Below are 25,291 nucleotides of genomic sequence, written 5' to 3' on the forward strand. Positions count from 1 at the left end.
AATTTTATCCCCCTTCCTCCTACTCCCTCACTCAGGGTATCTTCCCCTTCCCTCATGGTACACCGTCTACCTAAATGCATTTCCACTTATGATGGGAGTTTATGGGGACACATTCCCATCACAGATTTGAATACAGAGCAACTGTGTTCCTTACTGATGGATTTACCTGGACAGTACTGCAGGACACACAAGCACATGCATCTGATGACATGTATTCAGTAGAGGCTCTCTTATGAAATGGATTTGTACGTTTTAGGTTTTTTATATTTAATTTTTTTCCTGAGATAGGTTCTCACACTGTAGCTCTGGCTGTCCTGGAACTCAATGTAGCCTAGACTGGCTGCAATCCTCCTGTTTCAGTCTTCCTGAGTGCTGTGATTATAGGCATGTATCACTACATAAATATACAGCTTGGTGTATTTAAATTGTATATAGAGCCCACCAAATTGTCCTCCAAAAACTTAGTGATCTCCTCACTTAAAGAATATGTCTGTTCCTGTTTCCATCAATACTGGTCACTTTACTTGCCACCAAGATCAGCTAAAACTTTGTGTCCCTCCTGCTTCCCTAAAATTTCTGCACACAAGGCTCAAAGTAGGTTTTAGGGTCTACCATACTTCAGACTTGGACTGCTAACATATAGATGCCTCAGAAATGTTTGTTAATAATGATTAAAAAGCACCCCAGCTTCTGTAGCAGGGTCACCTTCCAACCCCCTTCCCATTCTCAGATGACTTCCAGGGACATGCAGAAATAGATTTGGTGGTTTCACTGACTAAAAATGAGAAGCAACTGTTGATGCTATAAACAGGACCCAGCACCCCAAAGAAGGTATTATCAGTTCTGTCAATCTGTTGTCAAGTAGGAACATAAGCTCCATGTTGGTAGTGGTTCCATTCTTCCAAAGGTCAAAGTCTGTATTTTAATGTTAAACATACTTCCAAAATGTCAGGCAAGCTTTGTGTGTTGGTTAGGCTAGGGGCAGACTCTGAATCTGTTAGTCCAACAGAGCCTGGAATATGACAGGTATCAGCTGAAAATGTTTCCCTGGTCGGTGTGGTAGCATGTGCCTGTAATCTCACTATGTGGGGTGGAGGCAGGAGGATCATGAGTTTAAGGTGATCCTTGGCTATATAACAAGTTCAAGGTCAGTCTGGACGACACAGATTCTATCTTTAAAAAAAAAAAAAAGTTTCTCTATTAGCTCCTGGCCCCCATTAAACTGAATAAAACACCCAGAAGTGAGGAAAGATAAAGGCTCTTATGTCACTGTTGGAATCTGAGTTCGCTGTTTGAGTGTGGCTTTATTTCTGCCTCTCACACTAGTCTCTAAGCAGCAGGAAGGTCATATTACTCTTTGAATTGCACATTACTAACACACTGCCTTAGAAATACTTTCTGTTGTTAAATTTGTGGCTGAAAAAAGAAGGCCTGATTGGGCAACCAATTTACCTTTAGGTTGTGAATTTACTTAGAAAGCACTTGGCACACTGACTCCAGGTGGGGCAGAGGAAGTGGCCTATATCCCACTTGTTTTAAATACAAATATTGGTGGAACAGGAAAGACGAAGATACATATGATCTGACCATAGTGTAAAACAGTTCATGGTGACTGTCATGTGCAAATGCCTGGTGTGTGGCTTTCACCCCAGTCCAAAGACTGTCCCCAGATTTTATACCTCCTGTTGCACACTTCTACTACTTAGGGTTGCCTCTTCCAGGGTCTCTGTGGGTGCTTATTTCTTCAGGGGCAGCCTGTGGGTGGTGGTTTAGGGTCTCAGTGATGGGCGTTGGCTTGCTCTTTCCTCCTCTGCAGTTCCTCCCGCTGCCTTGCCTGCTGTGCACTCATGCAATCCCTGAAGGCCTGCACTTGTGGCTGGCACTGACGCCAGTCCTGGTGCTCGGCCATGCACTCCTGCACTGCAAAGTGGGAGGCAGCACAGCCAGAGCGGGTGATCAGCTGGTCCAGCGGGTCTTCTTCCTCATCATCTTTCTTCATCGGCCGGGTCCGGTTATGGCCCTGTGGGACTGAAGCTGACATCCTGAGGAACCTAGAGTCAACACAGACGAGGTTAAAGTACAGGCAGGGTTATACACATCTTCCTGCTCATAAACAGTACAGTCCGGACTGCACAGTGAGGCCTGCTTCTATGCCTGTCTCCCTTAGAGACTAAGCTCCTGAAGGTCAAATACTGGCCCTGATTTACCAGAGGGCCCTCCAGCATGAAGCCTGGCAGAGAGAGGGCCTGCAAAATGGTTTGAACAGAACTGAGATAAAAATATCTAAGCTCAATGGAGTCTGCTAGTAGGATGCAAATGAAATGAAATGCTATCTTTTTGAAGAAGCCATTTCTGATCTACCTCAAAAGAACCAGCCTTTCTTCTTTCCTCTAGAAGAATAACATCAAACACGTGGAAGGGAATCCAAGTACATGCAGGGCTGACACATGGGAGGAACTGAGAGTTCAGTGTAGCTGTAGCACAAGCACAGGGAGGCTGGGGCAAAGGATGAGGCTGGGGCATGAGCTGCTTAGTCAACGATACCCTAATGTGAGGTGTATTTGCCCAAGATCATCTACTTCAGCACGCCGCAAGGAGAAAAGGCTTCAACAGAGATGACGTCACCTCTGCACACACTTTGTCACAATGGCTGTAAAGGAGCTAAAAGGACTTAGATGCCTCTTCTCTGTCTCGTTCATTAACTGGTGGTTACTAAGAGATGTGTGCCAGCTACTATGTTGAGAGTGTACAAGAGACAGCTCCTGCCGTCACGGAGTTTACAATTTAGGCAAGTAAACAAGCAATTTACAACAGTATATACATTCAGCTGGGAACACAATGTGCAGGAATAAGCCTCAAAGACTTTCTAGATCAGTGTTTCTCAACTGGTGAGTCATGACCCTCTCACAGGGGTCACATATCAGATATTCTGCATATCAGATATTTACATTGCGATTCATAATAGCAAATTTACAGTTATGAAGTAACAATGAAATGATTTTATGGTTGGGGGTCACCACACCATGAGGAACTGTATTAAAGGGTCGCAGCATTAGGAAGGTTGAGAACCACTCTTCTAGAGGAAATGACTTCCAGGCTGAAATTCAAGGATGAATAGAAGTTAACCAGACATGAGAAAACTATTTCTGGCTAGAGGTAGAAAGACAGCATTGGACACACGGAATCAAAAGTTCGGTGACTGGGCTGAAGGTGTAGTTTGGTGGTAGAGCAAATGTCCAACATGGGAGAGTCCACTGAATTTGATCCCCAGCACCACAAAACCATAAAACACTTCAGTGACTGGAGAAAACAGTTGAGCAGGAAATGAAAACTGGCGGAAATGATTAAATGATTGACCAGCAAAGCTTTGCAGTCCATGTTAGGAGTTTAAGACTATTATGAGGACAAGGAGAAAGGCACAAGTGGAATGAAGCACTCCATCTCTATATAAACCTCACTTGTATAGAGGCACAATAAAAGGGAAAAGGGCTTTGACACACACTGGCTAGAAACCTGCCTCACTGGGAGGAATCACCAGCAAGTCTCACACACACACACACGCTTTAGGATTCACTAGGTAGACTCAGTAAACGTTACTGCCCTCGGTATTCCTTGAATGAAACGACTTCCACCCATGTTCTGAGATAAGGGCAGGCTAGATGGCTGACAGCTTGCCCTGCTCTTCTAGAAAGGTATGGCAATGAGGGGGAAGCAGAGAAACAAAGGCATCCGGGTCCCTTGAAGCACCTCTCCCAGTTCCGGGTTCACTGCGGCGGTACCCACAGTGCCTCTGGCGCAATGATGCGTGCGCAGTGCTCACCCGCGGATGCCGAAGAGCGCGCGAGCACGTTCCGCCTCAGATGCCTAGCTCCGCAGGCACTGAGGAGTCTCCGGCTTCTCTCTGCAGGAAGCGGACCATCGTGGGAGCGCACACACGGAAGTATGGAACCCTCTGCGCATTCTTATTGGTGGGCTCCATGTAGAGCCCTCCCTCAGCCCTACTCTTCCGGGAAAGGGCGGAAGAGGCGGACAAGTGGGGGCGGGATCATGGGGGAGATACTGTTGATGGTTCTGAGAGACTAGGTGCACACCCTCAGTTGACTCCAGGCCTGAAAGAGCAAACGGGGAAGCGTGTACCCCATGTGCCTTTTCATCAGCGAGAGCTATGCCTGGCCCCATGTCCGAAGTGAGTTACTGCATGGGTTGCCAAGTAAGCTGGAGGGCACAGGGTCCAGAAAATAAATTTCAAAACCGCATGGACATTATTTTTCATTCCCAAGACCCAGGAAACATATGCGCAGTGTGATCCATGTCAGAACGAGGATCTATAAGCACTTAATTGTTGCCGTGAAAGAGGGAGACATTTTCTTATTTTTAAGATTACATTTATTTATGCGTGTCGCCAAGGCACATGGGTGGAGAGCAGAGGACAGCTTGCAATAATTGGTTCTGTCCCTTCAGCATGTGGGTCCCGCCCGGGATTGAACTCAGGTTGTTTGGTGGCAGGCACCTTTACTCATGAGCCAGCTTGCAGGACCCAAGGGAGATTATCTCCCTCTTCCCCCCCCCTCCCATCGGCAGTGCTCACTTGCTGAAGTTCTTTTTCTTGGCTGTATCATCATTCTAGACATCAGGGTGAAAAGCGAGTTATTTCGCCGAGCCATATCCAGACAGCTCCTAACTTTTAGCCTCTTTCCCGCTGATTGGCACTCCGTGTCACTGAGTTCATCAAAAAGAAATCAGCCTTCCTAAATTCTGTGAGGGCTTGTTTTCCTGATTTTCTGTCATTCCAGATACCATTGCTATGTTTTATATCCATTTTTGGTTTTGTTTGGGGGTATTTTTGTTTGTGTTTTGAGGGGCTAGGGGCTCACTATGTAGTGCTGCTAGCCTTGAATTTATTATGTAGTTCAGGCTGGACTCAAACTTGTGACATTCCCCCGTCTTAGCTTTCTGAGTGCTGCAATTACAAGTGTGTGCTACCCTGCCCAGCTCTGAAGCTTAATTATTTACTGTTATTATATATAATACACAGTATTATATATGCATAATAAGATATACATATATAATGAATACATATATGTCTGATGATCTTCACCTATCATAGAAAATGAGTTCTATTTCATAACTGGTAAACAAGTTAAAATTATTCTAGTAACTTTCTCTACAAATGGTAAATTACATCTCTAAAACTTTGTTGTTGTTGTTGTTGTTGTTTTTTTATTTTTTGTTTTTTAATTTTTTTTTTTTTTTTTTTTTTTTGAGACAAGGTTTCTCTGTGTTGCTCTGGCTGTCCTGGAACTCACTTTATAGACCAGGGTGGCCTCAAATTCAGAGATCTACCTGCCTCTGCCTCCTGAGTGCTGGGATTAAAGACATGCACCACCACAGCTTAGCTTTGTTTTCTGATTTATAGTCTTTCATTGTATTCAGTTTGTTGTTCCCATTTTACCTAACGTCAATATAAGTATGTGGGTTGGTTTTTCTTTTGTGTGTGTGTGTGTGTGTGTGTGTGTGTGTGTGTGTGTGGTACCTATGGCTCAATGATGTAAGCATATCGTCTGTGCAGGTGCCTACATTGGATCTTCAAGGAGATAAATTTGACATTCATTTATTTGTTTGTTTATATTTATTTATTTATTTAATTTTAAGACCAGGTCTCACTATGTAGGCCTGCTAGGGCTGAAATTTGCTATGTAGATCAAGCTGGCCTTGAATTGACAAAGATCCACCTGCCTTACCTCCAAAGTTCTGGGATCAAAAGTGTATACCACTGGGCAGTGGTGGCATACGCCTTTAATCCCAGCACTCAGGAGGCAGAGCCAGGCGGATCTCTGTGAGTTCAAGACCAGCCTGGGCTACAGAGCGAGTTCCAGGAAAGGTGCCAAAGCTACACAGAGAAACCCTGTCTCGAAAAACCAAACAAACAAACAATAAAACAAAAAATGTACACCATGTTGCCCAACAAGTTTTTGAGATATTCTTTTGCGCTGTAAGAGGAAACCATTTTGGAATGGTAGCCTTTTACCAATGAATTGGCCTAGATGGGGTCCCAGCGCTGACAGCTTTAGAAGGACTTGCTGTGAATAACATGAACAAGGCAAGCTTTATGTCCTGTAAATGCTACAGCATTGAAAACTGGTCCTAGCCAGACAGCTCCTTCAGCTATCCATGCTGCCTTTACCCTCTCCACTTCATTTGTAATAACCAAAGGTGTGTGCCTTTGGTGGTGATGTACCACCATGCCTGGCTTATGTGGTGCTGGGACCCAGTCCAGGGCTGCAGGCCTGCTAGGCAAGCCTTCTACCATCCAGCCCTACTCAGGCAGTCTATACGCAGATGTGTTACAAGGGAAGGGCAACAACTGCACAGTCTCGTAAAGAAACTAAAGACACTGTGTCTTCCCTTTGCTACCGTCCTCTGCACAAGCTCTTTACGTCCCCTCATGTCATGGCTGTGTCTGCTTCCCTGGTCACTTCACCAGGCTCTTTCTTATCTGCTAACTGCTCTGCACCGAACCAGCCATTGCCGGCCTCATCAAGCCTGGGTGCTGCTCTAATCCCCCCTCAACATCTGTCTCTCCTTTCTCCTGCCTTCCACAGTCTGTGCCATTACCATCCACATCTGTTCCGTTGATCATGCCCTCTCCCTTTGCTTCCGTGGGATTCTGCACAAGACCTCGTGACAGCTCCCAGCTCCTTCGTTGTCTTAGTTCCATCACCGTCCTTGTCAAATGGTGAGAAGTCCTCTTTGACTCATGTCTCAAGTTCAGTGCTCAGGGCCCACACGGTGAACCGAGTGAACCCGTTTGTGAAAGTTGTCCTCTGATAGCCACACCGAGTTGTGGCATGTGTGCACACTCCTGCAAGTGCAAGTGCATGCACACACACGCACACACACAGATACACATTGTTTTAGTTTCATTTTTTGGTTTTTCAAGATAGGGTTTCTCTGTGCAGCCCTGGCTGTGCTGCAACTCACTCTGTAGACCAGGCTGGTTTCACACTTAGAGATCCACCTGCCCCTGCCTCTCGAGTGCTGGGATTAGAGGCGTGTGCCGCCACAGCCTGGCACCACTGCTGATTTTCGCCATGAACGTGCTGGGTGGGTCCAGACAGTGAGTGTGTCAGTTGAATGGTGTGTTTCCTGCCTGCCATGAGCCACTTCGCTGTTTCACATTGCTCTGTATTCTGTTAAACAGTAGATCTGTCGTTAGACATAAATGTTTAATCCTAGGAAATAAAATGAAGCTTGACTTTGAATTTTCATGTGCTCATGCTTTTCTTCTTGGATTTCATCTGTTTTGTTGACTTCTGCAGTTTTTCTTCAACAGATTTCAGCAGCAGCCCAAGTGGCATCAGAATGCAGCTCAGCATTTCTCTCCCTCCATCATTTGCTTATGAATTAAAGGCTGATTTGTAGGCTGGCAAGCAGGCAATAAACACTGCTTCTTGAAATCTGTCACCTAATTAGCTCCAAAGAAATGAAGTCCTCCGAGAGCAAACCCAAGCCCAGATCTTCTAAAGGCCGAGCACTGAGCACCGAGCACTGGGTGCTCCCTGCATCCCTGCTGGCATGGCTAATTCAGCCAAGAGAGTTTAGCTGGCACTTCAGTTTGTGGTATGGGAGACTTTCCAGATCCAGGTCAGCTAACCTGCGGCTGGCAATGTGGTTTGTCACGTGGTTGGAGGCAAAAATCCCATTTAACAAAGGGCTTGCAGACAGCCAGGCAAGGTTGTGCTGGCTAAGAACATGCTGTTTGAATATTTTTAAAAGACAGCTTTTCATTTGTATTTGTGTGTTTTACCTGTGTGTATGTCTGTATACCACAAGTGTGCCCGGTGCCTGCAGAGGCCGGAAGAGGGGGTTGGATCCCCAGAGACTGGAGTTATAGACAGTTGTGAGCTGCCATATAGGTGTTAGGAATTGAAGTCATGTTCCTCTAAAAAAGCAGCTAGCGCTCTTAATCACTGAGCCATCTCTCCAGCCCCTGCATAGATATTCTAATTGTCTTTTTAAACGATGACCTGTCATAAGAGAATATTGATTTTTTTAGGGACAGGAATATTGTGACTTTGAAACTTTTTTCTAATGAAATGTGAGAGCCTGTTGGACATGAAGAGGTTCCAGAAAGTATTGATTATTGAAGACATTGTCATTGTCCTTCAGAATTCCCAGAAATTTTGAAGTATGAATGCAGGAGAGATAACAGGCTGAGGGCCCTTTGGTGTGTGTAGCTCCAACATCTCACACGAAGCACAGCTCAGTGGCATTCTGTTCTCAGTCCCTTTTGCTGGTGTTGGTTAGAGCAAGAGGTGTTACATCGAAAGAAACCCTGTAGAAGGTTTTCTGAGCCTTCCTTATGTATTTTTTAAAAAATATTTCATTACAAGCCAGGTGGTGGTGGCGCACGCCTTTAATCCCAGCACTCGGGAGGCAGAGCCAGGCAGATCTCTGTGAGTTCGAGGCCAGCCTGGGCTACCAAGTGAGTTCCAGGAGAGGCGCAAAGCTACACAGAGAAACCCTGTCTCGAAAAACCAAAAAAAATAAAAATAAAAAAAAAAAACATTTCATTACATTTATTGTCTGTGTATGAGTGTGGATGCACATGCTGTCTTGCTGGCCCCAATTGTGTGTGTGTGTGTGTGTGTGTCTTTTTGTTTTTGGAGGCAGGGTCTCATAGCCAAGCTATCCTTGAACTCATCCTGTTATAGAGGTTGGCCTTAAACTCATGATCTTTCTTCCTCTGCCTCTTAAGTGCTGGGATTACAAGTATAAGCCACCATGCCCAGCTGCCAGCAAGTTTGGTTTTAACCTTGTGTTTTAGGCTATAGGCTTGGGCTGGGTCCTGAGTTCCCTCATATTTCTTTCTGCACTTGCCTGTTCCTTTGACAGCTCACTGGGAGTATTAGTATCTGATTTTCATCTAGGAACTATTGCCCATGTCTTCCGGCTGTATCCTGTTTTGGGGCTGTCTTCTATGGGGACAGCTCACTTCATAATTAAGAAGATAATGGCATCTCATTGATAAGAAATGACAGTGCATCCCTCTGCACTAAAAGGAGCCAAGGGGGAGTGATGGTTCCGTGGGCTTGGTAGGGAGGATTAGAGGAGATGCACAGAGAGGAGCACTTCCTGTAGTCCTAGTCTTTTCATTAAGAAGCTTTAAGTGCATCTGACTTGCCTCCCTGGTGGCTTTCTTCCTTTCCATCTGTGTAGACAAGCATTCATATTTCATGTCCACAGGAAAATGCTTCTTCAAAGTTTTGGGCACCATATGCTACTTTTCCTGGGATTCATGAAAAGAGTTTAAGTGATTTTAGTAAAGAAAAAGTATAATAACATGTTCATCTTTGTCTCTTTTTTTTCTGTGTGTTTAATGGGTGTTTTCATTGTAAGGTAACACGACTGACCAAGTGTGTGAAGTGTTTGGCAGTACTGGTACTCAAGAGAGTGTCTGCAAACTACTCATCAGGAACCTTGAGGATAATATGAAATTTCCTTAAATATGTTTTTAAAGATTTATTGTTTTATCTATGTGTCTGAATGTTTTGTTTTTATGTTTGTATGTGCACCTCATGTGTTCCTGGTGCCCACAGAGGTCAGAAGAGCCCCTGGAACTGGAGTTACAGATGGTTATGAGTCACCATGTGTGTGCTGGGAACTGAACCCAGGCCCTCCGAAAGAACAAGTGCTCATAGCCAGGAGCCATCTCTGCGGCCCCTTTAAACTGTCATAATATAGTGGCACCATAAAGGACACTTCATAACATGCTACTGATCATATTTTTCTGCCTTGTTCCCTAGACAGACACACTTCCTCAAAATTCCAAACATCACATTTGAGGAATAATTATAGAAAGTTATGTAATTAAGCCCCTTTTCCACCGTGGACTTTTTTGAAACAGAAGCAAGTAGTGGATAAATTGGTTATGTCAAAGTTTCCTACTTTTTTGTTTTGAGATAGGGCTTCATGTTGCCCAGGCTGGCCTCAAACTTGCTACATAGCTGAAGATGACCTTGAACTCTTTTCTAGTTTTTTTATTTATTCTTTCACAGTTTCATACATAAATACACACACACACACACACACACACAGTGGAGTCTGATTATATTCCCTTCCTATTATCTAATATTACTCTCCCCATCCCTTCTTCCCAGTAAATTCCCCTCGTACTTTAAAAAAAGATGTTTTGATACAAGGTCTCTTGGAGCCAAGACCAGCCTCAAAATCACTTAGTAGCCAAACCTTGAACTTCTCATTCTCCTGCCTCCACCTTCTGAGTGTTAGGATCATAGGAGTGCACCATCATGAATTCAATGTAAAGTCATTTTATTTCTTAGTAGGTAAGATACATTTTTTTTTTGTTTTGTTTTTGTTTTCCGAGACAGGGTTCCTTTGTGTAGTTTTGCGCCTTTCCTGGAACTCACTCTGTAGACCAGGCTGGCCTCGAACTCACAGAGATCCACCTGGCTCTGCCTCCCGAGTGCTGGGATTAAAGGCGTGCGCCACCACCGTCTGGCGGTAGAATACATTTTTAAAGCTATTTTTCCCATATTACAAAAGAAATATATATTTAGTGAAAAAATATAAAAGAAAGTGGAAAGTCATACTTCTCTAACCTAAAGATAACTGTTGTGAGCTTTTAGTTCACTGTGTTAGTAGTAATAATAATCATGAGTAACATTTTTTTTTAATTTGCCATCTGGGTGGTGGTGGCACACCCCTTTAATCCCAGCACTCACGAGGCAGAGGCAAGTGGATCTCTTTGAGCTTGAGGCCAGCCTGGTCTACAGAGCATTCTAGGACAGCCAAGGTTATACAGGGAAACCTTGTCCTGAAAAACCAAAACCAAAACCTGGGTCCTCTGGAAAAGCAGCCAGCCACCTCTCCATCTCTCCATCTCTCCATCTCTCCATCTCTTTATCTCTCCATCATCTCTCCATCTCTCCATCATCTCTCCATCTCTCCATCATCTCTCCATCATCTCTCCATCTCTCCATCATCTCTCCATCATCTCTCCATCATCTCTCCATCTCTCTATTTCTCCATCTCTCCATCATCTCTCCACCTCTCCATCTCTCCATCTCTCCATCATCTCTCCATCTCTCCATCTATCCATCATCTCTTCATCTCTCCATCTCTCTATCATCTCTTCATCTCTCCATCTCTCCATCATCTCTCCATCTCTCCATCTCTCCATCTCTCCATCTCTCCATCTCTCCATCTATCCATCATCTCTTCATCTCTCCATCTCTCCATCATCTCTTCATCTCTCCATCTCTCCATCATCTCTCCATCTCTCCATCTATCCATCATCTCTTCATCTCTCCATCTCTCTATCATCTCTCCATCTCTCCATCATCTCTTCATCTCTCCATCTATCCAGCATCTCTTCATCTCTCCATCTCTCTATCATCTCTTCATCTCTCCATCTCTCCATCATCTCTCCATCTCTCCATCTATCCATCTATCCATCATCTCTTCATCTCTCCATCTCTCCATCATCTCTTCATCTCTCCATCTCTCCATCATCTCTCCATCTCTCCATCTATCCATCATCTCTTCATCTCTCCATCTCTCTATCATCTCTTCATCTCTCCATCTCTCCATCATCTCTCCATCTCTCCATCTCTCCAGCCCAAAGTCAGATTTTTTTTGATGGCCTCCTATGCTGAGTTCTGCATATTATTTCATTTCATCCTTTCATCTTTAACTGTGTTACAAGAAGAAATTGTACCGTAATTCTGTTTGATAGCTTGCTTCTTATTATGTACTATATAATTCCAGGGCTGTGTGTTACACTGCACAATTTATTTTTTCAATAATACTGTAATTTGCATGACTATTATATTTTTCCACTATTACATTCTCATACACACAGGTATTTCCAATTTCAGCATTTTGTATTTTGGTAATTATAGTAAGAATACCATCTCTAGGCATACACACATGTTGGGGGCACAGAGGTCCTTGTACTCACAGAGAAGCACTAACAGAACCAGGAATGTTAATCACACAGGGGCGTCTCCTCAGGAGATAAAAATCAAACATCTGCATTCCATCCAGAAAGCTAAGAGTGGATTTTGGCCCAGAGTCCAGGAGTCAAAGCCGGTTGTCAACCCAGTTCTGTCCTGCAGTCCTCCGCCTTTTCTTTTTCTTTCAACATGACAGATGCCACTGTGTCCTTCGCCAAGGACTTTTTGGCAGGTGGAGTGGCCGCGGCCATCTCCAAGACGGCGGTAGCGCCCATCGAGCGGGTCAAGCTGCTGCTGCAGGTGCAGCATGCCAGCAAGCAAATCACAGCAGATAAGCAATACAAGGGCATTATAGACTGCGTGGTTTGTATCCCCAAGGAATAGGGAGTCCTGTCCTTCTGGCGTGGTAACCTGACCCATGTCATCAGATACTTCCCCACCCAGGCTCTCAACTTTGCCTTCAAAGATAAATACAAGCAGATCTTTTTGGGTAGTGTGGACAAGAGGACCCAGTTTTGGTGCTACTTTGCTGGGGACCTGGCATCAGATGGTTCCACTGGGCCACATCCTTGTGCTTTGTGTACCCTCTTGATTTTGCCCGTACCCTCTTGATTTTGCCTGTGCTCGTCTAGCAGCTGATGTGGGCAAAGCTGGAGCTGAAAGGGAATTCAAAGGCCTTGGTGACTGCCTGGTTAAGATCTACAAATCTGATGGGATTAGGGGTCTGTACCAAGACTTTAATGTGTCAGTACAGGTAATTATCATCTACCAAGCTGCCGACTTTGGTATCTATGACACTACAAAGGGAATAATGCTTCCAGATCCCAAGAATACTCACATCTTCATCAGCTGGATGATTGATTGCACAGCCTGTCACTGCTGTTGCTGGCCTGACTTCCTATCCCTTTGACACGGTTCGCCGTTGTATGATGATGCAGTCAGGATACAAAGGACTAATAGTGTACAGGCACGACTGACTGCTGGAGGAAGATCGCTCGTGACGAAGGAAGCAAGGATTTTTTCAAGGGTGCATGGGCCAACGTTCTCAGGGGAATGGGTGGTGCCTTTGTGCTTGTCTTGTATGACGAAATCAAGAAGTACACATAATTATGTCTTAGGTGTTCTCCTGAGAACAGGCGTGTTGTATCTTGAACAATCTGGGCAGAGTCTCTGGGCTTGTCTGTTTTATCAATGGCAACTATTTACCAGTTGAAAAGTGGGAAGCAATAATATTCATCTGACCCATTTTCTCTTAAAGCCATTTCCATAATGACAATAATGATTGGACTTAGTCACTCCTGATAATAAAGATTAAAGAAATAAAGATTATCTAAAGACCAAAAAAAAAAAAAAAAAGAGTGGATGTTGTTCACGACTTGGTGACCTTTTTGCTCTCTACGGAGGAAGATGTCACCCACCTTTTGCTATATAAGCAGATCTCATCCTAATTCCCCAGAATGATTATCCCAGACTCTTCCCTCCTTAGACCATTACCCATCCTCAGGGGAGATGTCACATGTACTTTATGGCCTGCTGACCTCTATGCTATCAGTCAGAGACCACACTAGGTTCTAGGCCTTTTAGCTATAGAACCCACTCTCATGGTCATATGTACTTTGTAAAAGTTTCTATGTAGTCACATCTTAAGCTTTATTGTGCACCTGGAATTGGACTGATTGTTGCCTGGAAACCTTTTCCCAAATCGTACTGTGTTTTAAATATGCTGACAATGAACTGCCTGGCATTACACTCCCCAGAGTCTGATCTATGTTGACAAAGCCAATGTGCATAGGATTTTCATTCTTCTCAGGGTTTGCTCCCCTGTCTGACACCTGCAGGGACCCCCTCACATATACGTACACATACACACACATACACTTGCACACATATACTATGATTTCCAGAGAAATGGTAATATTTTCTGTACCGCTCGTTTGGTAAATGTGTGTGAGAGTATACCTTGGAGAGTTATCTTTTGTGTAAGTGGATTATTAAGAATTTGGAGAAGGGCCAGTGAGCTGGTTCAGAAAGTAAAGGTGTCTCCTGCCGAGCCCGATGACCTGAGTTTGATTCTCAGAACCCACATGGTGGAATGAGGGAACTGAGTTCCAAAAGTTGTCCTTCAGCCACACACATTGCATGTCCACACACATGCAAAATAAATAAATGTAAAAAAATTTTAAAAATAATTTGTAAAAGAACCAGGTGTGGTGTGGCACGCTTTCAATCTCAGCACCTGGGAGGCAGAGGCAGGTGGATCTCTGTGAGTTCCAGGCCAGCCTGGGTTACAGAGAGAGACCCTGTCTCAAAAAAGCAAAGAAAAAAATTTGAAAAAGGAACTGAAAAGGTAGAACTGCAAAAGAGAAACTGTGGAAGTAGGGAAGTCTGGGAGCAAGCTACAGATGTGGGAGAAGCAGGAAGCTGTGGGTGATTTTGGGGTACCCTTTTGTTTGGAGAAGTGGAAGGCATGGCCTCCAGCCCTGGGAGGACAGTGATGAACATCTCATGTGCATCTCACACGTAGGTCCCATACATGTGAAGCACAGACTTGGAGGAAGTTTGGAGGAGTGTGAATCAAGGAGGCTTATAACATATTTCAAGGGCATAAGGCCTTTCATCATCTGTAATATTGTGTTCAGTTTTGAACAGCTAACTTGCCTGGACATTTCCAGTGTTGGAGGCCTTGTTGTTTCTTCTAGTTCTGATGGAAGCATGGAGATCTGGCAGATTTCTTTTGTTTGTTTGTTTTGTTTTGTTTTTATTTTAAAGATTTATTTATTTATTATGTACAGTGTTTCTGTCTGCATGCATGCCTGCATGCCAGAAGATGGCACCAGATCTCATTATAGATGAGTGTAACCCACCATGTGGTTGCTGGGAATTGAACTCAGGACCTCTGGAAGAACAGCCAGTGCTCCATACCTCTGAGCCATCTCTCCAGCCCCATCTGGCAGGTTTCTAATGGAGAACTCAGAGCAAGGGATTTAGATACATTTAACATTTTTATTTGTTTTTATTTTCTTTGTTTCTGTGAGCTTCTGCTTGTTTCCCTGCATACTATGAACATGTAGTGACCTCAGAGGTCAGAAGAGGATATTAGATCCCCTGAAACTGGAGTTACAGGAAGCTGTGAGCTGACATATGGGTGCTGGGAGCTGAACCTGGGTCCTCTGGAAGAGCAGCCAGTGCTCTTAACCATCTCTCCAGCCCTGACTTGTCTAGATGCTTTTAAAAACGTATGTATAAAGGCTGGTCTGAGAAACCCAGGGCTGGACAGAAGAATGGCCCACTGTGAAAACACAGGACCACCAATCTGCACTAGGCTCACTTACCTATTTGGTAATCAGAGGTCTGTTCTCACAGTTAGTGACTTGCCAGACAGAGTGGGACTGTAGCAAGTAGCCAGGCCAGAGAATGCCTTCAGTGGGTGGGCCTCCTGCCTTCCAGGGTCAGTTCCTGACAGGAGCTGGGCTGTTAGACTAAGGGGTGAGCAAATGAGTCCATAAGCCTCCCAGTCCCTTACACTGAGATCTAGACTGAGAGCCAAGGAATTCAGTTCTACCGCTGTAGCTCTGTCCCAGGAAAGGAAGCCACCAGCCTTAGAATGCTTAGGGAGACAAATGAGCTAAAGAGACCCTTTAGACAGGCTTTCCTAAAAGCCAGCATGTGGGCAACACATGAAAACATCTCATATGAGGGACCGAGTGATGGGAGGTGAGGAAATGTGTGCTTGGTGAGAATTGTTGCAGGTTTCCCCCATCAGGCCCGGTGGTTCTGAACGGGGATGAATGCTCAGTTGAAGATCTGGTTCCCCGAGGACGTTCGCTGTGCGGTGACCTTCAAAGGTCGCAAAGGAGCTATGAAAAGCCTTCTCTAATGACTTCCAAGGGCAAATCACTGTAAAGATAGGAACAGAAATTAGTTATTCACAAATGCATAAATAATTCACTCACTTGGCCATTTGGATGGGCCGCTACTTCCCCGAGGACTAGAAATTCCTGTGTCAGGGCTTCTGGCTCATTTTTTTCAGAAAAGATCTCATGTAGCCCAGGCTGGCCTCAAACAGGCTATGTAGCTGAAGATGACCTTGACTTCTGATCCTCCAGCCTCCACTTCCTGAGTGCTAGACTATAGATATGTGCCACTATGCCTGGCTTTATGTAGTGCTGGAGATGGAACCCAGGCTGGATGCATCCTAGGCAAGCATTTTACCAGCTGAGCTCGAGCAGCGCTCCTGGTCAGTCTTGTTAGAGATATCTAGTACTGTCTTACACAGATTATTCTTGAGTTTATCATTTTATTTTACATAGGGGTGTTTTCCTGCATGTATGTCTGGGTCCCACATATGTGTCTGATGTCCGCAGAGGCAAGAAGAAGGCGTAGTTGTGAGCTGTCGTGTGGGTGCCGGGAATTGAACCCAGGTCTTCTGGAAGAGCAGCCGCCAGTGCTCTTAGCTGCTGAGCGATCCCATACAAAGATGCTTTACAAGTGATCGTGGGGAGAATTTTCTCTGTAGATCATCTACTCGTGTGCTTTGGAAAAGACAGGAAGGGAGTCCCCATTTCCTATCAGTGCCAGAGATGACATAAAGATAGAGCTTCTTGTTTTTGCTTGTTTGAGGAGACTGGGTCTTCAGTAGCCCAGACTGGCCTCAAACTCTATCTAACCAAGGGTGACTCTGAACTTCTAGTTAGGAGTGGTGGTACACACTTGTGATCCCAGCAGGTATGGAGTGGAGGCTTAGTGGACTTTTGAGTTCAAGGTCGCATGCAATTACATAGTGAGTTTGAGGCCAGCCTAGACAATCTGAGACCCTATCTCAAAGTACAAAAAAAGGCAAACCCCATGAAGAGACTTATGCTTCTGATCCTCCTGCATCTACCTCCAAAGTGCTGGACTCATAAACCAGTGCTGTGGTATCCAGCAACCCAGGGCTTCTCCTGTGCTAGGAAGGCAGTTTACAACTACTTATAACTCCAGCTCCAGAGGATCCGACACCCTCCTTTGGACTCTGGGCACCCGCATTCATACATGCACATATACACATAATTTAAAAATAAAATAAATGTTAAGTATCAACATATCTACAAAGTCCTGGGCCCTCAGCTTCAAACCTAGTTTCTCTCTCGGTCACCAGCTCTACAGCTTTTTAAACCCTCCGTGATGCATCTCCTTCAACAAGCCTGCATCTAATCTTTCTCAACAGTTCCACTGTCTGGGGACCAAGTATCCAAACATATGAGCCTCATCCAAATGACCACAACATCTAAAACATGAGGACGCCTTAAAAAAAAAATGATAATTGTTACTAATAATGCAGGAAAAAAACTAAAGCTTCCAGCATATTTCTGATTGGAATATGCACTTATTTATTATTATTAGATAAAATGAGAAAGCAGCTTTTTCATTTTAAATTATATGTATGTGTGCCCTTGTGTATAGGCATGTGTATGTGAATACAGCTGCCTGTGCAGCCCAGAGGGGTGGAAACCCCTGGAGCTGGAGCTGGAGATGGGTACCAGAAGAAGGCATCAGATTCTTGGAACTAGAGTTACAGACAGTTGTGAGTGGCCATGTGGGTGCTGGGAATGGAACGCAGGTCTTCTGCAAGAGCAGCGAGTGCTCTTAACTGCTAAGCCACTTCTCCACCCACTTCATATCTTCTTTTTCATAACCCACTGAGGCCAATTAGTGCTGCTCACATGCACACAAGTGTGGAACCACCTACTCGGGCACTCACAGTTGGGGCCGCACCCTCAAAGAAGAATGAGCCCCCCACCCCCACCCCGGTGCGCCATCAACTGCCAATAGTTCCTCAGCTAGGGAAAAACAGGAGCATGTGCCTGCCAGGCAAGGGTTCTTCCAGCGAGTGCCACTGCCTGCCCAGTGTTAGATTTTCTTGGTGAAACTCCCCTTCTTCTCCCAGTGTATGTTGCCAAGTTCATGGCTTCAGGATGATCTGAGAGCAAATTAAGGGAAGCATTTGTACAGATAGATTTCGTATGTTAAAGCACTGTCAAGGTTAAGTTCGCAAACAGACACGTAACTGTGGGAGCTTGCAGCGGCTGGTTCTGTCTTGGCAGGTGTTGCAGATCAAAGACAACACTTCTTCATGTTGACAACACTTCAACACTTTGCACTTGGCCTTCAAACCCTCCCAGCACGACACACCTCCCAGGATCCTAGTCGGCCTCACAGTGAGACTTGCTGAGCCTCTCAGGCCATCTTTGTGGACACCGAGTGGAGGGTGGCTTGCAAATGCCACCTGTCTTCCGGGTCCTTGGACTCTAACCCAGCCTGTCAGGCTTGGCAACAGGTGCCTTCATGCGCTGAACCATCTCACCAGCCCAAGACCATCCTCTTTAGGCCAGTATTCTACGGAAAGAGCAAAAGCCCCGAATTTTGTGAAATCCGTGGAGAGCAGCATTCTCTTTAGCTGTCTGTATTTTCTTTCCGCCTTTGGTGACAGATGCCGCGTTATTTAAGTTCAGCAAGACTCGGACTATGTCGTTGAGCTTAATGGGGCTGGCTCCACCCCTATGTGCTAGGTGCAGGACTGAAAGGACAGGTCACCTGGTGACTCTGACCTGGAATGTAGGGCTTCGAAGGGACTGAACTGAGCTTCCCTGTGGCCATTAGGGTTGCTGACAAACTGCTTACTGTGTTGGCAATTTGGCAGAACAGAAAGAAACCAGCGTGTTTTCAGTCATTTGTAAATGACTTTATTACTTAACTGGCTTTAGAAATTCAAAAGATGTTTTTATCTCCTCAGCTTCCTGGTTCATCTGCAAAGTAAGGCCCGAAATGAGATAATGGACAGGAAAGCTGCTGGTATATGCATTTTTGAAATATCAGTAATTATTATTATTGTTCACTCTTCTAAGACAAACTTCCAAATGGAAATGTCTTAGAAGCCCAACATTCTCTTGGGATCAAATTGGTGCTGCCAGGAGCAATTGTGTCTCACGTCAACAAAATCCTAAGTTATTTAAATGCCATATTCTCTAGGTCTATGAAGTGTTTGAAGATTACCTGTCCATCTGACCTATGTATCTGTAAATCTGGATAACCTAACTAACGTAACTATAGGGATGACAAGCATAGTGACTATAAATCTGTAAGTCTTATCTACCAAAATAACCTAAGGACTAAGGCTTCATTAAGGCTAATTAGAGTAGACAGAGAAAAACAAAAAATCTTTTTGGTCAGACGTTGTACTGGTGATTTCTATTCTTATAATTTTTACTCTTTCACTCTTTTTTTTTTTTTTTTTTTTTTTGGTTTTTCCAGACAGGGTTTCTCTGTGTAGCTTTGTGCTTTTCCTGGAACTCACTTGGTAGCCCAGGCTGGCCTCGAACTCACAGAGATCCACCTGGCTCTGCCTCCCAAGTGCTGGGATTAAAGGCATGTGCCACCACCGCCCGGCTATAATTTTTAAAACATACAATCATTATGTACATAACTACAAAAACTGAAACAATACTGAATTATAATTGTCTGTTCTAAATTATTAGGATTAACAGTGATATATATATATATATATATATATATATATATATATATATATATATATATATTAATCAATCTTACTTTATGTATATGGATGTTGTGCCTGCATGTGCATGTCTGGTGCCCTCAGAGGGCTTTGGTTCCCCTGGAATTGTACTTACAGACAGTTCTGACTCAGCATGTGGGTGCTAGGAATCAACCTGCATGCTCTGGAAGAGAAACCAGTGCTCTTAACCACTGAGCCATCTCTCCAAGCCCAGTAGTTTCATATATATATATTTTAAAGATAAGCTCTCAAATTCATTAATCCCCTGCCTCAGCACTGGACTGGTGAGACTCACCACACCTAGTTCTATATATGTATCTTCTTTTGGGTTTGTTTTTCAAGACAGGGTTTCTCTGTGTAACAGTCCTGGCTGTCCTGGAACTTACTCTGTAGACCAGGCTGGCCTTGAACTCACAGAGATCCATCTGCCTCTGCCTCCTGAGCGCTGCAATTAAAGGCGTGTGCCACCATGCCAGGCTATATTTGTGTATCTTTTACATCTTGTTGAAAACTTGCACTTGCATCTGTGTACTTATATATTTATATAAACAATGTCTTATTTATCTTAGTTTATGTTATGTGCAATTGGGTTCATTCTATCTTTGTCACCCCTGGTTTATCTTGGAGTTTTCCCCAGGTGAATGCACATAGATGTATTTTATAATTTCTGTGTAATGGTCTGTATCTATTACTGCATATAGGGTGTAGCTGCCTTTAAGCTCAATGACATAGTCCAAGTCTTACTGAACTAACACATCATTTTGGTTTTACAAAGGAAGATGCCAGGACCAAAGGACCAAGGAAGTCACTGTAGGTAAAAATACTGCTCTATGACAGTAAAAATGAGATTGTATTATTTCCAAAATGCATGCTGTTTCTATGGTATTAGTGGTTCCTACCTTTCACTGAGAAATTAATAAAATGCTCCTCAGAGGAAAAGGCATATAGTCAGAACTTTATGCATACAACTTAGAGATTCAGAGAGACAAAGCCTACTGATGGATGTGTGTGTGCTCCCGCCCCCCAGGAGCTGACTCTGCACTGAGCCATGAACATGGCTAACGGGGTTTCATTCCACTTGTGATAGTCAGTTCCTCTGTTTCCTTCCGGAAGTGCACCATTGATCCTGGTCAGAGGTGCTACAAACACGTATTCATGATGGCCCCTCGCTTACTCTTGTGGGCAATACATTTCTCAGACTTGGCTTGACAACTGTATTCCCAGCACTCTGGAGATGGAGGCAAGAAGTCTGGAAGTTCAAGTCCTCCTCAGCTACAGAGTGAGTTTGAGGTCAGCTTGGGTGTAAGACCCACTAAATAACCCTTTTCCCCCCAGACTCCCTTGGATTAATGAAGGTTAATAGCAGGGTTCTACTTTAGAAATTGCTTTTGTTTTTGTTTAAGATTTATTTTTATTTCTGTGTGTGTGTGTGTGTGCCACCTGTGTGGGTGCCCTGTAGAGACCAGAAGAGGGCACTGGATCCCCTGGAGCTGAAATTACAGGCATTTGTGAGCTGCCCAAATGGCCCTCTGCAAAATAGCAAGTGCTCTCAACCAATGAGCCGACCCTGGGTCCCATTCTTTGTGCTGAAAGAATACTAAATTCCTTTGAGCTGTGAATTCTTGTTCCAGGTTGCCACAGGGAAGAATCAGATTTGCATGTGCTGTTCAGACAGTCTGGTGTGACGTTATCACTTCCAGACCTCTGATCCCTTAGAAAGAGAAATATCAGTAAAGAATACTAACCCTGACCAATGGTGAGGGGACACACCATTGGTCCTTCTACCTTATTCATTGGGACAGGCTCCTCAGGGCAAGCACTTAAACCCTGAGCCATCTCTATTTCCTCTATTTCTCCAGCTTCCATATTTTCTTTTTGTTTGTTTTTTGAGACAGGGTTTCTCTGCATAGCTTTGGAGCCTTTCCTGAAACTCACTCTGTAGACCAGGCTGGCCTTGAACTCACAGAGATCCACCTGGCTCTGCCTCCTGAGTGCTAGGATTAAAGGCATGCACCACCACCACCCGGCTCCATATTTTCTTTTTAAAACAAAATAATGCCAAGTAACTTTTACACCTTTTGAACACTATAAATATTAACTTATTGATACAAAAACAAAATGAATTCACATTTGGCCATACTGACATTTGTTTTTGTTTTTTTAAAAAAAAACACACAGACAAACAAGCAAAAAACTACTAAGTGTAAAATGCTACTTAATCTGAGATTTCACTGCCAACTTTAAGGTATTAATTTAAATATGTTATTGAATTAGAAACAAGACAGGAAGCAAGAGGAGGGTGTCATTGGCTTAATCTGTACAGCAAGTGACTGTCCCTGAGTTCCTGTTCTAGGGCTTAGGATCCCACATGGCCACACCACACCACACACACACACACACACACACACACACACACACCTTGCATTTATTTTCAAGACAGGGTTTCTCTGTGTAGCCTTGGCTGTCCTGGAATTAGCTCTGTAGACTAGGTTGGCCTCAGACTCGCAGAGATCCACCTGCCTTTGCCTCCCAAGTGCAAGGATAAAAGGTGTGAGCCACCACTGCCTGGCTACACACGCTTTTTAAAAAAGAATTATTTGAAATATGTTTGTGGTATGTGAGTGAGTAGGTGCCCATGGAGGCCAGAGGCATGGGATTCCCTGGGAACTGGAGTGAGCTGGCTAATGTAGGTGTGGTGGTTTGAATGAAAATGGCCCCTATAGGCCCATAGGGAGTGGCACTATTAGGAGGAAAAGCCTTGTTGGCGTAGGTGTGGCCTTGTTGGAGGAAGTGTGTCACTAGGGGTGGGATTTGAGGTTTTAGAAGCTTAAGTGAGGCCTAGTGGTTCACTGTCTCTTCCTGCTGCCTGCAGATCCAGATGTAGAACTCTCAGCTTCTCCCCAGCACTATCTCTGCCTGCATGCCACCATGCTCCCCACCATGACGACAGTGGACTAAACCTCTGAACTGTAAGCCAGCCCAGTTAAATGTTTTCCTTTACAAGAGTTGCCGTGGTCATGGTGTCTCTTCACAGCAGTAAAGCCCTGAGACAGTAGGGATGGGAATCAAACTCAGGTTCTTTGCAAGAACAGCAAGTGCTCTTCACCACCGAGTCGTCTCTCCAGCCCCCACATCACTCTGCTTTCCATAAGGTCTCCAGAGTTGACGTCCTGGTTGTGACAGCTCCCTGGTTCTCTGTCCTTTTGTCCATTGTGAAAGTCGGCTGCGAAGACCTGTTTCTCGGCTTTCCGGCGCCCCCTTGTGACTTCTGGTGAGAAGTGCCTCCTGTCTCGCCTTTCACTCCATACCGAAATCCTCACCACAGATAAAGGCTTCTTTGGGGAACATGTCTTTTTGTGCATGTATATTATTTTTAAATAGTTTCAATCCTGCAGAACATTTTACAAGAATCATTCAAAAGATGACGTGCGCCTGTAATCCCAGTGGCTGGAACACAGGGATCGAGGGTGGAAGCAAGTTTAAAACTACCCTGATCTCATATTAAGTTCCAGTGAGACCATAAAAAAGTGGGGAGTGACTTCATCAAGATGTGGCTCAGTGAGTAAGGGAACGTGCTGTCACGCTTGGTGACATGGGGTGGATCCTTAGAGCCCGCATGACAGACAGAGAGGACCAGTCTCTGTACTTTGTATACTCACATATGCACTACCCACCCCCCAAACACACACACACACACAAGTGCACTCACGCATGTACTTCAAAGTAAATGTAAGAACATTAAAAAAAATGGAACTGGAGAGATGGTTCAAGAGTAAAGTGCTTGCCCCATAAGCATGAGGTACTAAGTTCAGATCCCCAGCACCATGTAAAAAGCTAAGCAGGTCAGTGTGTGCCTGGAAGCTCATTGCTGGAAGGTAGAGACAGGAGGATTTGGGAGACTTGCTGGCCAGCCAGTCTAGCCAATCTGTGAACTCCAGGTTCAGTGAGAGACCCTGCCTCAAACAAGTGAGATGGGTTTCTGTGTGTGGCTACGTGCAGGTGAGTACAGTTGACCGGGGAAGACAGAAGAGGGCGTCGGATCCCCTGGAGCTGGAGTTACCAGCTGTTATGGGCTGCCCAATGTGGGTGCTGGGAACCGAGCTCAGCTCTGGCTCAGGTTCTGTGTAAGCGTAATACACGCTCTTAACTATTTCAATGTCTTTTTAGCCCCCAGAAAATGTACTGTTCTAATCTAAGATATTAATAGAAACTGTGCAGGGAATATGAGAACTTTCTAAGCTTCCTTGTTTTTCTGAAAATATAAAACTATTCTACCTGAACTATGAACCAATGGCTGAGTGGTCCCCAACTGGATCAGGCCCTCTGAGTGGGTGAGACAGTTGATTGGCCTGATCTGTCTGGGAGGCATCCAGGCAGTGGGACCGGTTCCTGTGCTCATTGCATGAGCTGGCTGTTTGAAACCTGGGGCCTATGCAGGATCACTTGGCTCGGCCTGGGAGGAGGGGACTGGACCTACCTGGACTGAGTCTACCAGGTTGATCTCAGTCTGCGGGGAAGGCTTTGCCCTGGAGGAGGTGGGAATGGGGGGCAGGCTGGGGGGAAGGTGAGGGGGGTGGGAGGGGGGAGAACAAGGGAATCTGTGGCTGATATGTAGAACTGAATTGTATTGCAAAATAAAAATTTAAAAAAAAACTATTCTACAATTTTAAAAAATCAGCCAAGTAAAGTTGTTTTTAGAAAAAAGAACTTACTCCACAGCCAAAGCTAGCTTCACCCTCACTGTGTAGCCTAGGCTGGCCTCAAACTCAGGGAAGTCCTCTTGCCTCAGCCTCCAAAGTGCTTGGATCGTCGATGTAAGCCACCATAAAAAAACAAAACAAAACCAAAACCCAAAATAAAACACTGTTTTTAAAGACAAGGTCTCACTATTTAGCTCTAGCTTCTGGAACTTGTGATGGTGAACATTAGGTTTAGAGGATACATTTACTTGTGCTAGGCTTATGAAAACAAAATGTTTTTAACGTGTATACTCCGTGAGGAAGTTGCTCCTATCTTGAATGTTCTCTGTCAGGAGGCTGGAAATGGACCACTCCCTGGTGCAACTGGGCTATTCTTAGAAAACTGCTGACCGTTATATTTCACTGCTTCAGCTGTTCCTACAAGGTAATGGGTCACAAAATTAAATAAGCTAGGTTCTGCTTTTGTATGAAGCACTTGCTTGGGTGGCTGAGTCACCTGTTGGACGCTTGTTATAAAATCAAGCCCTAGCTGGGCAGTGTGGCAGGCAGATCTCCATGAGTTCAAGGCCAGCCTGGTTGACAGAGCAAGTTCCAAGATAGCAGCTTTGTGGTGTTTGCCTTTATAATCCTTTGGCTAACTGTAGCTAGGACCTTCCTTAGAGAATTCTCTGGTTTGGTCTTAGCCAGTCTCTTTTTAATAAAAAGCCTCTAATTTACTAAAACTAAAACTTGAGTCAGACTGGTGAATCTCTGAACGACCTCGGGCTCACAATGAATTCACTGTGTAGTTCAGGCTAGCCTCCAGTTCACAGAGATCCAATTCCTCTGCTGAGTGCTGGGATTAAGGGTATTGCACCACAACACCTGGCTTTGTTCTGAAAATTTTAAATTCAAGGTGGTTGCTGTACTAAAATAAATAAGTTAATAAAAATGCTCAGGGACTCCTGTTTCCGGGCTGTGTGGCCTTAATCGGGTCACAGAACCAGCTATGGGCACACCAGAGCCATTTGTTCAAGACAGAAAGACTACAATTCCCAGAGTGCCCCTTGTGGTTGCTC

At 44.6% G+C, this 25,291-nt stretch overlaps 1 protein-coding gene and 1 pseudogene across 1 annotated transcript; one reads left to right on the top strand and one right to left on the bottom strand.

The window, feature by feature from the left end:
• Nucleotides 1-1,284: 1,284 nt before the first annotated feature.
• Nucleotides 1,285-3,928, bottom strand: LOC131901931 (cytochrome c oxidase assembly factor 4 homolog, mitochondrial). Its single transcript, XM_059252978.1, has 2 exons — nucleotides 3,821-3,928; nucleotides 1,285-2,051 (listed from the first exon to the last, which is right to left on the bottom strand). Exon 2 carries the CDS (start codon nucleotides 2,039-2,041, stop codon nucleotides 1,778-1,780), a length of 264 nt encoding a protein of 87 aa, XP_059108961.1. The 5' UTR covers nucleotides 2,042-2,051; nucleotides 3,821-3,928; the 3' UTR covers nucleotides 1,285-1,777.
• An 8,182-nt stretch (nucleotides 3,929-12,110) lies between these two features.
• On the top strand, nucleotides 12,111-13,085 carry LOC131901939 (ADP/ATP translocase 2-like; annotated as a pseudogene).
• Nucleotides 13,086-25,291: the final 12,206 nt, after the last annotated feature.

The sequence above is a fragment of the Peromyscus eremicus genome, chromosome 1, assembly GCF_949786415.1.
Source record: "Peromyscus eremicus chromosome 1, PerEre_H2_v1, whole genome shotgun sequence".
Taxonomy (NCBI): Eukaryota; Metazoa; Chordata; class Mammalia; order Rodentia; family Cricetidae; genus Peromyscus; species Peromyscus eremicus.